Raw genomic sequence first — 14,502 nt, 5'->3', positions numbered from 1 at the left:
GAAGACCCCTAACCATTTTAGTCTTGCCTCATACGAGAGGAGTTCCATCCCCTTTACCATCTTGGTCGCTCTTCTTTGAATCTTTTCTAGCGCCACTATATCTTTCTTGAGATAAGGAGACCAGAATTGAACGCAATACTCCAGATGAGGTCGCACCATGGAGCGATATATATACATAACTTCTAAGACCCCATAATACATTTAAAACAAAGCAACACAGTTAATTATCACACATCTTAAATAGCCTTACTAAAAAAAAATAAGCTTTTCCAAATTTAAGTAAGTGGAAATAAAACGAACCGATTCAGAAAGAGAATTCCATAATTGAGGGCCTGCTACACTAAAACCCGAGTACGGACCCAAGAATGGCTGGTTGCCTTGGATATGAGTTGAATAGAGGGAACAACCATCAAGCTCTTAGATTGAGAACTCAAAGCACGGGAAAGCACATAAGGTCCCAGTAGTTCTTTTCAGTTTTTAATTTGTTTCTAGTCTGTGCACCACGAGAGATCTATGCGTTCATAGGCAGCAGAACACTGTTTTGTTTGGGGGGGAGGGCCCAGGGGCTCCGTCCTAGGCCCCAGCGAAGTTCTGTGGCAAGACTTCTCAGCTAGGGTTCCAAGACGTCAGGATTTCCCTGGACATGTCCTCCTTTTTGAGGACATGTTTGGGGGTTTGGACAACTTTTCAAAACCCGGCACTTTAGGTTTTGAAAAGCCTCCTCTAAATTGCAGGGGGGGGGGGGCTGAGGTGAGACTAAGGGCTCCTTTTACAAAGGTGTGCTAGCATTTTTAGAACACGCACTGGATTAGCGTGCACTATAGCACATGCTACCCGATAAACTACTGCCTGCTCAAGAGGAGGCGGTAACGGCTATTCCGCACGTTAAGGCCCTAACGCATCTTTGTAAAAGGAACCCTAAGGCGGGATTGGGGGCAGTAATAGAGCAGGGATGGGTGGAACCTGGCGGGCCTGGGGGCGGGTCTAGGGGAAACCCTATTCTCACCAGCTCCTGACTCTCCTACCCATCTCCTCCTGGTGCTGTACTTTTAAAGCTTCAGGCAACCGCCACATAGCATCAACGCGAAGGCTGCCTTTGGAAGTAGAATGTAGGGTTCCGAGGCAGTCCTGCTTGTTGATACTGCACGACAGCTCCCTGAAGGTGAGGGAGTAGAGCCATAACCAACCGGTGACTGCCAATCTTTGGGGAGGAGGTGGCCCCTGTGGCCTCCCCAGTTTTGGCGCCCATATAGCAAGTTTTAATGAACAATAAACTCTACATTGTACACTTCCCCCTTTTTATCTCCTCTTCTACTTCTCTCTCATTCTTGCTGGTGTTTGCTACCTCTTCTCCCTCTGCACTCCCATTCTCCCCTCCTTCCCTGCCCAAACTCTCTATCATCCACAGAATGGCAGTGCTGGAGAAAATGCCCCTGCTGGACAAGGCCCTTCCAGGGCAGAATGAAGAGGAGGAAGAGCGGGGCCCAGTGACAGAGGCAGCCAGCATTGAAAAGAATCCTGCAGGTCAGAACGATCCACCGCAGCCCAGCCAGGTGAGAAACAAAATCCTTCATTAGCCAGGAGACACTCACACCCCAGTATTGTTCAAAATCAGGACACCCTGAGGATCTAGAATCAGAAAATAATAGTAAATGAAGATGTTGCTTTTTCCAGCAACGTCTTCATGACATACTTCTTAATTTACTGTGTCATGATGCGTTCTTTGTGTAAGAAAGACGAATTTCAAAACAAATACTCTTGTTTCATGAATTCACATATTAATGTACAGCCAGTTTTTGTGTCTTGGCAGAATAAAGACTAAGTTTTCAGAAAATAAAATAATAGTAAATACTGAAGAATTAAGGCTAGTACTGGGCAGACTTGCACGGTCTGTGTCTGCATTTGGCCGTTTAGTGGAGGATGGGCTGGGGTGGGCTTCAGTGGCTGGGATGGTTTAGATGAGCTGGAGTGAGCTTTAATAGAGACTTCAGTAGTTGGAACCTAAACACAGTCCCGGGTAGAGCTTTGGATTCTTGCCCAGAAATAGCTAAGAAGAAAAAAAGAATTTAAATTGAATCAGATTGGGCAGACTGGATGGACCATTCGGGTCTTTATCTGCCGTCATCTACTATGTTACTATGTTACCCTTCCTGTCCCCAGCATTGATACAATTCACTTATTTGTATTTAGCTCACACCTTTTTCAGAAGTATATTCAAAGTGAGTTGCAGGCGCCAGAGGGTTTATAACCTAAAGAGCAGATTTATTAATGTGTGTTAATGCATAACGCACATTAATGAGATTTAACATGTGATTTTACTGCACACACCATTTTTCTCAATGGGACCCAGTTTTGAACTAAACACATGACTCAAATTAAGGTCCTCAATTTTCTCTTAAGGTAAGAGAGGATAAAGTGACTTGCCCAAGGTCACAAGGAGTGTCAGAGGGTTTGAAACCTGGCTGTCTTGAATATCGGTGTTCCGCTCTATAATTACACTACTCCTGTGCTCCTCATAGCAGAGAGCAAAGGATACCGTCCTTCACATTGAGGACGTGTAAGGAGTGCCGTCCTTCACACCCAGGACACACTTTATCTCCCAGCATTGTGTCTCTATTCTTCACAATTGTTCAGAAGCATTTGCTGTCTGCAGGTCACTGATCTTCTGGACCTCTTGGGAGCACTGGATAACTCCTCACCTGTCCCGGTACCTCAGCCGGTCCCTGAAGTTCTTTCAGCTGACTCGACTTTGCTGGATCTTCTGGGAGCACCGTCCAAGCCAGGTGAATGATGCAGCTTCCTGGTAGGCTTAAGTGCGTGTTGTTAAATATATCTTTTATATGTTGACATGTCTATGTTTTACTTGAAACCCCCCCCCCCCCCCCCAATAGTCATACAAGTTGAATGTCTAAATATACCAATGATCGAAAACACATTTAAAGCACACAGAATAGCTGATGCTGGGACTATCCAACAATAATCTCAAAGACCTCAGTGTCACCCAGGATAAAACTATAAGCATATCCAAGGGACTAACCTAACTTCAAAACAACTTTATATGAAGTAGGAGGCACATACTTTACATCAAAATAGTTTATATTTTTTATCACTTCACAAAACTTGTATCAAGAGTGTAAATCCAAAAAGGAACTTATCTTGAGATGCATAGTCCACTTACCAATCAGCAGTCAAACAAGATAGCAGGCTGCTACATTTATACACAGCTCTTATGCGGCCCTATTCTTCACGCCGCTATATAAATCCAGATTGTAAGGTTGTCAGATTCACAACAGGGCCCCTGTTTCGCGATTGAATCATCAGGGGAATCGCTTAAGAATGAGCTTCGCACTTCAATACTTCCTATGCCTATGCTGTCTGTGTTTACATTGTGTGTTCTGTATTCTGTATACTTAACTGTGTATCCTTACATGTGCTTGTGGTAGGATGAAAGAGCAAAAAGCGGATAATGATGTTACTACAGCCACAACAGGTTAATAATTTATTGATGACCTGAAACAGCCTTGTTTCAGCGAGTGCCTGTATCGGGGATCCTTGATTTTCAATGTGAGTAAGAACATAAGACCTGCCATCTCCAGATCAGACCTACGGTCCATCGAGTCCGGTGATCCGCACACGCAGAGGCCCAGTCAGGTGTACACCTGATGTAGTTTTAGTCACCCATATCCCTCTATGCCTCTCATAAGGAGATGTGCATCTAATTTGCTTTTGAATCCTAGAACGGTGGATTCCGCAATAACCTCCCCTGGGAGAGCATTCCAGGTGTCCACCACTTGCTGCGTGAAGCAGAACTTCCTGACATTTGTCCTGGACTTGTCCCCCCTTAGCTTCAGTCCATGTCCTCTTGTCCGTGTCACGTTGGACATTGTAAATAATTTTTTTCCCTGCTCTATTTTGTCGATGCCTTTCAGGATTTTGAAAGTCTCAATCATATCCCCTCGCAGTCTCCTCTTCTCAAGGGAGAACAGTTCCAGTTTCTTAAGTCGTTCCTCATATTCCAAGTTCTCTATACCATTTATTAGCTTCGTTGCTCGTCTCTGCACCCTCTCCGGCAGTTTTATATCCTTCTTTGGGTTGGGAGACCAATGTGGTCTGACCATTGCCCTATAAAGCAGCATTATAACTTTCTCCGATCTACTCGTGATTCCTTTCTTTATCATGCCTAAGATTCTATTTGCTTTCTTTGCGCTGCCGCACATTGTGCCGATGGTTTCAGGGTCCTATCTATCAGTACACCCAGATCCTTTTCTTGTTCGCTCTTACCCAGAGTTGCACCTGCATTCTATACTCGTATTCCTTGTTCTTACTGCCAAAATGCATTACTTTGCACTTTTCCACATTAAACTTCATCTGCCATTTCTCTGCCCATTTCTCTAACGGACACAAGTCAATCTGGAGTACCTCGCTATTCTTCTGCGATCTAATTGCCCGGCATAGCTTTGTGTCATCAGCAAACTTGATGATCCCACTGGATGTTCCTTCTTCTAGGTCATTTATGAAAATATTAAATAAGATGGGCCCAAGTACCGAGCCCTGGGGTGCACCACTAGTCACTTTCTCCCAGTCTGAGAACTTCCCATTTATGCCCACTCTCTGTTGTCTGTTCTCTAGCCATTTGCCTATCCATCTTAGTATATCTCCCTCTATTCCATGGCTTTGTAGTTTCCTGAGAAGCCTTTCATGTGGAACTTTGTCGAACGCTTTTTGGAAGTCCACCGGTTCTCCATTATCAATTTGTTTGTTCACGGTTTCAAAAAATTGAAGTAAATTTGTCAAACATGATTTCCCTTCCCTGAAGCCGTGTTGACTGGCTCCCATCAGGTCGTGTGTGTCCAAGTGCCAGACTATGCTATCTTTAATCAGTGCTTCAACCATCTTTCCAAGGACAGATGTAAGACTCACAGGTCTGTAGTTGCCCGGTTCTCCTCTTGATCATTTTTTGAAAATTTCAGTTCTTTTAAGACTCTCGGGTGAATTCCATCAGGTCCAGGGGATTTGTCACCTTTAACTTTGTCAATCTGGTAGTATATCTGGTCCAAGTCCACTTCTACTGTAGTGAGGCTGTCCTCTGTTACTGCTTTGAACACTTTCACTACTTCTGGTACTGTTGCGGTGTCCTCCTTCGTAAAGACAGACGCATAGAAGGAATTTAGTTTGTCAGCAATTTGTTTGTCTTCCTTGATATACCCTTTTCTACCCTGGTCATCCAACGGTCCCACCGCCTCTTTTGCGGGTTTTTTTCCTTTTATGTATCTAAAGAAGGGCTTGAAGTTCTTGGCCTCTTGCGCTATTTTCTCCTCGTTGTCCTTTTTGGCATCCCTCACCACCTTGTGACATTTCTTCTGCTCATCCTTGGGTTTGTTCCGAGCTTCGGTTGTTTTCGTACGTTTCCATTCTTTAAAGGAGTCTTTCTTTCCTTTTATGGCTTCCCTCACCTCTCTAGTAAGTCATGCCAGTTCTCTTTTGCCTTTATTTTCCCGTCCTTTGGTTATCTGTGGAATGTAGAGGTTTTGTGCTTTCGTGATAGTATTTTTTAGTAGGGACTCACTTATGTTTCACAACCACAAACACTGAGCCTCTCACATACTCAGTGGCCACAAACATGTGAATTTGTGAAGACAATGCACACTGATCTAGCAGTGTTCTTGGTAGATCAACTGATTAAATGAATGGCTTAAGGTTTATGAAAACATTTCCTCAGGATATTTGTTCTCTTAGGCTCCCGCAGTTGGCATCATGACTGTTGCGGTTGTCCGGGTCTTGCCGCGTCTGAGTAAGTGAAGCCAACTTTTCTGCTATCATACTGTGATTTTCTTCAGGGTGTGCAGTAGAAAGCCACAGCACTACGACAGAAACATCAGTTCCACTTATTCGGACACGGCAAGAGCTGGACAACTGTAACAATCCTATTCCCTTGAATTCTATATAGGTCATCCAAAGATGGGCATGGATCCCAGATGTACGTAAACTAATTAGTCAATTAGGTGTGCTGGTCTTTGACCAGAGGGCCGCCGCATGAGTGGACTGCTGGGCACGATGGATCATGGGTCTGACCCAGTCGCGGCAATTCGTATGTTCTTAATTATTGGAGTTGATTGGCATTTAATTGGCAATAATTAGGAGTTCTGCATGCATCTGCCCTGTGCCCTGTTTTATAACATGCATTTTTATAGTGCATCACTACCTAGGTGGGTCAGGGGTGTTCCCTGAAATTCAGTGCAATTTATGCGCCCAATAGCCACCAGTTGGATGCAAGGATTCACGCCAGGTTTCAACAGGTATAAGCATGGGAATCTGCGCTAAGTTCTAATCTATAGTGGTTGCTTAGCGCCAGGTGACCTTTATAGAACTGGCACTTCACTCAGATCTCAAAAGCACCCGTCTTTGGGTGCCATTTACTGGACGTGGCCCATTGAGTTTACTCACATTGAAAATCAAGGACCCCTGACGCAGGCACTCACTGAAACTCAGCTGTGTAGGGTCATCATTAAATTATTGGCTTGAGAGTAGCTCCAGTGACATCATTATCTCCCTGGCCATCTCCACATTTTGCATTTTTTTGTTTTCTGTGAAACAAAACACGCTTTCTGTTTCTCTCGGCAGACACGCTCCCTCCTCTCACTGTGTACAATAAAAATGGTTTGCAGATTAGTTTCACCTTCCAGAAAGCAGCCACCAACCCTGCCCTCCTCAACATCGCTGCCTCCGTCACCAACTCCACAGCTGCTGATGTGACCGACTTCGTCTTCCAGGCTGCAGTACCCAAGGTGAGGAGCATCCCTTGGATTGGGAGCAGGAGTGGGGCACCTCCTCTCCTGCAGCATAGCAGATCAAGGACTGAGATAGGAGGGTTGGGTCTCCCCGTCTGAAAGCCTGAGAAAGTGATCTTCCCAATGACATGTACTTATAATGTTTTATCTGAAAATCTCTTAGATTCCCAGAGTTATTTATTATTTATTTATTTATTCATTCAGTTTTCTATATTGTTCTCCCAGGGGATCTCAGAACGGTTTACATGAATTTATTAAGGTACTCAAGCATTTTTCCCTGTCTCACTTGGAACTAATGGATAACAGATATTTTACATTTTAAATTTAAAAAATCTATATATTGCATCATGTCTCTTCCCCTTCCTCCTTCAAAACATGCACATTTAGTTGCTCCCAAATTGAGGTTATGCTGTGTCTTAATTGTATCAAGTCAAATATCACGGCACTCTATTCTTTAATTGCACTAAGATATAAATTATTAGCAACAAAATTCATGCAAATTATAGTACATTCATTATATCTGATTCAAGGATCTTCAGAAGTTAGTGCAGGAATTCTTCAATTCTTCATTAATTCATTTATGAAGACCTGCTAAACTTGTCAGTCGATCCTTTATCATATCTTTCTTACTTTTCTCTTTATTTAAATAATTTAATTTCAAGCTGAAGCACTTATCTTTTTCAGCTGATGCTCTGTCAGCTGGGGACCTCTGCCGATATGTTTCGCCAAACTGGCTGTATCAAGGCTGTCCCCGTCTACTATTGTACTCCCCCACCGCTATCCTGCTCTCGGTCAATGTACCTCAAGGATCTGTCCTTGGACCACTTCTTTTTTTCCATCTACACTTCTTCCCTTTCTGCTCTAATCTTCTCCCTTGGCTTTCGGTACCACCTCTATGCCAATGTCTCACAGATCTATCTCTCTACACCTAAAATATCGACAGATATTCAGTCCCAGGTTTCAACCTACTTATCTGACATCACTACCTAGATATCTTACCTTCATCTAAAATTAAACATTGCCAAGACTGAGCTCTTTATCTTTCCACTTAAACCTGTCTCTCCTCTTCCCTCGTTCTCTATTTCTGTGAACAAGATCTTCATCCTGCCTCTCTCGTCGACTCGCAACCTTGGCATAATCTTTGACTTTATCTTTCTCCTTCTCTTCACAGACTGCCAAAACCTGTTGTTTCTTTCTCTACAATATCACTAAAATCAGACCTTCCTTTCTGGGCTCACTGCTAAGACCCTCATTACCTCTCGCCTAGACTACTGCAACCTGCTTCTCACTGGCCTTCTGCTAAACCTCTCTCTCCCCTTCAATCTGTTCAGAACTCTCCTGCATGCCTCATATTCCATCGATGTCACTAAGCCCACATTACCCCTCTCCTCAAGTCACTTAATTGGCTCCCTCTCCTTTTTCACATACAGTTAAAACTCCTCTTACTGACCTACAAGTGTATTTGCTCCGCAGCTCCTCAATATCTCTCCTCTCTCCCCAGGGCACTCTGCTCATCGGATGTCTCTCTTATCTGTACCCTTCTCCTCTACAGCCAACTCCAGAATCCGTCTCCTCTATTTTGCTACACCGTATGCATGGAACAAACTGCCTGACTCGATACATCAGGCTCTGTCTCTGGCAATTTTCAAATCCAGACTCAAAGCCCACTTCTTTGAATCTTTTTTCAATTCCAAACTCCAATCCACCTGCTAAGCACCAATATCTGTCTTCTCATTCCCTTTGTAATTTGCCCACCTGAGCACTGTGTATGGATGCACCTTGTTGCCCAGTTTGTCTATTTTGACTAGATTGTAAGTTCTTTTGAGCAGGGACTGTCTCTTCTGTGTTTTGTTGTACTGCGCTGCGTATGTCTAGTAGTGCTATAGAAATGATACATGAATGCACTCCTTGCAGGGTATGGTTTCAGCATAATTCCTAACCCCCTTCCTGGTAAAACAGATTAAAGAGTCCATCACTAAGCCCTGTTTCTAACAGTAGATGGTGGCATCCAGCCTGCTCAGTTATTTCTAGCACTGTCCCAGCAGTGAGCCATAGAAGCCTATTCATAATACACGAAAAAAAACTCCAAATATTCAAATTCTAGTGTCACATCAGTAACAGCAGCACAGTCTCCCTCCATTGCCAGGTTCTTCTTGATGCCACACAAAACCCCACAAAAATCATTCGTGGCACCTATGTAGCCAATCTGCCATACCATAACAGCACTAAGTAAAGGCAACACTGGTTAGAGCAGCTGCCTCAGCACCCTGTGGTTGTGAGTTTGATTCCCACTGCATCTCCTTCTGATCCTGGGCAAGTCACCTAACACTTCATTATCCCAAGTAGAAAATAAGAACCTATCTAGAATATGTAAACCATTTTGACTGTAACCACACAGAAAGAGTGGGCTATTAAGTCCCATCCCCCCATTACCACTGCTCCATTGGGGAAAATAAGAACAAGCTGGACTGTAACAGACCCCTATCCTAGCGGAATCTCTCACCTTGGTCACAAATGCATAACAAGGACAGAATAAGGGAGACACTATACAGTAGCAGAATTCCTGATCTCGGTCATTTTATATATGTATAAATATATTATATATATTTAATTCGCTTTCTGTCCCGGGTTACAGGTTAAACATACATAATATACAGTTAACAGGTTACAATTTGCCATAGTTACACTACGAGGTTTTTCAATACAAGTTTTTATCCTAACACAATACATACCGATGGTCTAGTACAGGGGTAGAGAACTCCGGTCCTCGAGAGCCGTATTCCAGTCAGTTTTTCAGGAGTTCCCCAATGAATATGCATTGAAAGCAGTGCATGCAAATAGATCTCATGCATATTCATTGGGGAAATCCTGAAAACCCAACTGGAATACAGCTCTCGAGGACCGGAGTTCCCTACCCCTGCTCTAGTACCTACCTACCAGTATTCAATTCTTTGCAATCCATCAGTCATGGGAGTTAGGTGGTGTGTATTTATTGCTTTCCTAAAGTTGAGGAGTCTGTGGGGGCAGTCGATTCCAGTGGCTTGTAAGATGATACAGAAGTTCAATTGGAAATGTCTGAATTCTGTTCTACTGCTGCTGTTGGAAGAGTTTCTTTGCACACAAAAGATTTCTATTGAGATTCTCCTCTGCAGTGTTATATTATGGGGACTGGGACTGGGACTTGTATACCACCTTTTTGTAGTTGTACAAACACACTCAAAACGATTTATATACAGGTACTTCAAGCATTTTCCCTTTCTGTCACGGCGGGCTCACAATCTAATGAACCTGGGGCAATGGAGGGATTAAGTGACTTGCCCAGGGTCACAAGGAGCAGCACAGTGTTTGAACCCACAACCTTAGGGTGCTGAGGCTGTAGCTCTAACCACTGCACCACTCTAGAAATCAAAATGTAGAAAAAGTGAGTCAAGTTTAGGACAATCAAGCTATTGTGACATCATTGATGAGGTTGGCTTTTATTGGTGGAATGAGACATTATGACATCAGGAAAAGGGATTGGGTCTTGTATACTGCCTTTTTGTAGTTTTACAGCCACACCTAAAACAGTTTATATACAGGTATTTCAAGCATTTTCCCTGTGGGCTCACAATCTATCTAATGTACCTGGGACAGTGGAGGATTAAGTGACTTGCCCAGGGTCACAGGGAGCAGCATGGGATTGAACCCACAACTTCAGGGTGGTGGGGCTCTAATTCTCACCATTGCGCCACACTCTCCTCCCAGACCAAGCTCCCATATGAGAGGACTGATTGAGTGGTGCTATCAAATAATTTAAATTGTAGTTTCACTGGAGGCCATCAAATGCCTTAGCTGATTCTGTCTCCTTCTACTCCCTGAGATGCCCTTTGTCCTCTTGTAGACGCTCCAGCTCCAGCTGCAGGCTCCCAGTGGGAACATGGTGCCGGCACTGAACAGCTCTGCTGTGACACAGCTCATCCAGGTCTTAAACCCTCAGAAGGTATGAGACATGCATAGCATGAGGGCAGTAACAAGGGGGCAAAGGTGGAGGAGTGGGAAGAAGCAGGGGCAAGGAAAGATGGTGGGGGAATGGAGCAGAGTGGCACATGTGGGTGAAAGAGGCAGTAGGGAGGTAATATACAATGAGAGAATAGTTAAGCTCAGAAACGCGTTGCCAGAGGTTGTAATAAGAGCAGTTAATGTAGCTGGTTTTAAGAAAGGTTGGGACAAGTTCCTGGAGGAAAAGTCTGTTATTGAGAAAGACATGGGGAAAGCCACTGCTTGCCCTGGATCAGTAGTGTGAAATGTTGCTACTCTGGGGAGTCTGGAATCTTGCTACTCTTTGGGGATTCTCCATGGAATGTTCCTACTATTTGGGGTTACAGAATCTTGCTACTCTTTGGGGGTTTTGTCAGGTACTAGTGACCTGGATTGGCCACTGTGAGAACAGGCTAGTGGGCTAGATGGACCATTGGTCTGGCCCAGTAAGGCTATTCTTATGTAATGTTGTGTTACTGACTCATTCTGATCACCTTTCTCTCTCTCATTTGTCCAGGTCCCTCTGAAGATGAGGCTACGGCTCACATACTCTCATTTTGGGAGCGCTATGCAGGAGGTCTGTGAGGTCAACAGCTTCCCTCCAGTTACCTGGCAGTAAAAGAGGAGGGACAGAAAGAGGTCATCTGGAAATATGCAACATCCATCCCCAGGAATTTGCCTTTTTCCACTCTTCTCCTATTCCTGCCATCCCTAGAACCCCTAAATCCTACTTCCTTATCTTCTCTGGATACTGCCGCCCCTCAACTGTCCCTCTTTGAAGCCTGCAGGGGCTGACAGAGGAAGAATGAATTTGGTGGTTTTTATACTAAGTTATTTTATGATATATTTCTTGCTTAATAAAAGACTTTGAAGTTTCTCTGATGTAATATAAAATATTTTTTTCTACGCTGAAGGTAGGAGAAAGGACAGAATACAGAGATTTGAGGGTGCTGCTGAGGTGCCCCTGCCTGGAGGGCACTACACTGACAGAGCCCAGCTCCCTCCGGGCTCTTTTCAGCAGCTGACAACTAACCCTTTTTATAATAATCAGGAAATATCCTGGGCCTGATGGTTTGTTTGTCTTCCACAGTAATGCAACAACTGTAAGTCTGCCCTACTGCCTGCACACAAAAATCAGCCACGGCGTTCTTTACAAATGCAAATTTTCTGGAAAATGAATGAGATGATAGTGAGAAAAAAACTTTGGTTAAAGAAAGTGTGAGTTTTCTTTCATATTGTAATTTTATTTTTGGTTCTTGTCTGCAGATTTTCTACATTATTATTTAATTTGTATTCAAAATAGGACTTTCAGTGTATGTGGTTATAGAGAGTGGGTAGAGCATGAAGTTGAAGCACATTCCAGTCTCTTCAACTCTCCCAACCCCAACCTGACCTCTAGCAGAATAGTGCAAGGACCTCAGGTACTACCCAGGAGTAATCACTAGTCACTAGAGACCCTCTCGTGCATCCTCAGCACCCAAAGCATGGAAGTGCCATTGCATGGGAGAAAACAGACACTGCACAAAGCCACAATGTTGCCAAAACCTGCCTGCTTCCTTCTCCCTTTCTAATGTCCATTGGCTGGACTTTCTCCCCAGTTCAGTGGCACACGTGCCAACAGCAGTTTCACCTCTTTTCCATCTCGGTCACAGTTACTGATGACACAGTGATGTCTCAGTTGCATATACACTGTCAGAGTTTTAAACTATCCTGTTAACCTCTGCTGAATGACTCTCTGTCAAATCTATTTGCTTGGTTTTGAACTGATAGTAGGCCAGAGGTGAACATATGTGACCTCCCTGTAAGACCTTCACTTACTCCTAAAGAGCGCCTTTAAAAAAAAAGTTGGAAAGGGGGAAAATTACAAAATATAGAAAGGAGAAGGCTTCATCCAAGGCCAGGCAAAATGCTGGGTTGTATCTGGAGAAGCTTTGTTAGTCGGAAGCCCAATGTCATAATGCCATTGTACAGAACCGTGGTGAGGCCTCATCTGGAGTACTGCGTACAATTCTGGAGGCCACATTACCGTAAGGATGTGCTGAAAGTTGAGTCGGTACAGCGAATGGCCACCTGGATGGTCTCGGGACTCAAAGATCTATCGTACGAAGAAAGGCTAAACAAATTGCGGCTATACTCTCTCGAAGAACGTAGGGAGAGGGGAGACATGATTGAGACGTTTAAGTATATCACTGGTCGTATTGAGGTAGAAGATGATATTTTCTTTCTGAGAGGACCTTCGGTCACAAGAGGGCACCCGCTAAAAATAAAGGGCGGGAAGTTTCATGGCGATACCAGGAAGTACTTCTTCACCAAAAGAGTGGTTGGCAATTGGAATGAGCTTCCAGCACAGGTTATCGAGGCCAGTAGCGTGCCAGATTTTAAGAACAGATGGGATACTCATGTTAGATCTCTAAGAGGGAATGGGACATCAGAGTGTGATCTCTCACAGGGTAGTTAGGAGGGTGGGTGGGTCAATAGAGTGGGCAGACTTGATGGGCCTTGGCCCTTTTCTATGTTTCTAAGCAATTCCCAGGTTCTGGTACTAGTCTGGACTGCCTCTGCTCAGATTCTAGTTCTGGCCTAGAGATAGGATCCCACAGATTTTTTTGCTGCACCAGCTGCTGTTTCTCATCTTTCCCCATAAGAACATAATAGCCTTACAGGGTTAGACCAATGGTCCATCTAGCCCAGTATCCCATCTTCACGGTGGCCAATCCAGGTCACAAGTACCTGGCAAAAACCCAAAGAGTAGCAACATTCCATGCTGCCGATCCAGGGCAAACAGTGGCTTCCCCCATGTCTGTTTCAATAGCAGACTATGGACGTTTCCTCCAGGAACTTGTCCAAACCTTTTTTAAAACTAGCTACGTTAACCGCTCTTACCACATCCTCTGGCAATGAGTTCTAGAGCTTAACTATTCTGAGTGAAAAAGAATATCCTCCTATTGGTTCTAAAAGTATCTCCCTGTAACTTCATCGAGTCTCCCCTAGTCTTTGTAATTTTTGATGGAGTAAAAAATCTATCCACTTCTACCCATTTTACACCACTCAGGATTTTATAGACATCAATCATATCTCCCCTCAGCTGAAGAGACCTAACCTTTTTAGTCTTTCCTCATATGAGAGGAGCTCCATCCCCTTTATCATCTTGGTTGCTCTTCTTTGAACCTTTTTCAGTTCCGCTATATATTGATTTTGAGATAAGGCAACAGAATTGAGCACAGTACTCAAAGTGAGGTAGCACCATGGAGTGATACAGAGGCATTATAACATTCTTGGTCTTGTTTAACATCCCTTTTCTAATAATTTCTAGCATCTTGTTTGCTTTTTTAGCTGCCACCACACATTGGGCAGAAGGTTTAAATGTTTTGTCTATAATGACACCCAGATTTTTTCTTGGGTGCTGACCTCCAAGATGGACCCTAGCATATGGTAACTATGAATTTGGTTATTTTTCCCAATGTGCTTCACTTTGCATTTATTCACATTAAATTTCATCTGCCATTTGGATGCCCAGTCTTCCAATTTCCTAAGGTCTGCCTGCAATTTTTCACAATCTGCATGTGTTTTGACAACTTTGAATAGTTTAGTGTTATCTGCAAATTTAATGACCTCACTCGTTGTTCCAGTTTCCAGATCATTTATAAATAAGTTAAATAGCACAAGTCCCAGAATAGATCCCTGTGGCACTCCACTA

At 43.8% G+C, this 14,502-nt stretch overlaps 1 protein-coding gene across 3 annotated transcripts in view; it reads left to right on the top strand.

The window, feature by feature from the left end:
* The window catches only part of AP1G2 (adaptor related protein complex 1 subunit gamma 2), a 28,435-nt gene extending 16,753 nt beyond the window's left edge, over nt 1-11,682 (top strand). For all 3 annotated transcript variants that reach the window (XM_033925321.1, XM_033925319.1, XM_033925320.1), the window contains exons 18-22: nt 1,409-1,553; nt 2,654-2,783; nt 6,622-6,785; nt 10,669-10,767; nt 11,323-11,682. In XM_033925321.1, coding sequence (XP_033781212.1) covers nt 1,409-1,553; nt 2,654-2,783; nt 6,622-6,785; nt 10,669-10,767; nt 11,323-11,424 — 640 coding nt within the window. In that variant the 3' untranslated portion in view covers nt 11,425-11,682. The remainder of the gene's footprint in view (nt 1-1,408; nt 1,554-2,653; nt 2,784-6,621; nt 6,786-10,668; nt 10,768-11,322) is intronic.
* Nucleotides 11,683-14,502: the final 2,820 nt, after the last annotated feature.

The sequence above is a fragment of the Geotrypetes seraphini genome, chromosome 16 (genome assembly GCF_902459505.1).
Source record: "Geotrypetes seraphini chromosome 16, aGeoSer1.1, whole genome shotgun sequence".
In the NCBI taxonomy this organism is placed as follows: Eukaryota; Metazoa; Chordata; class Amphibia; order Gymnophiona; family Dermophiidae; genus Geotrypetes; species Geotrypetes seraphini.
This window is presented reverse-complemented; position numbering and strand designations above follow the sequence as displayed.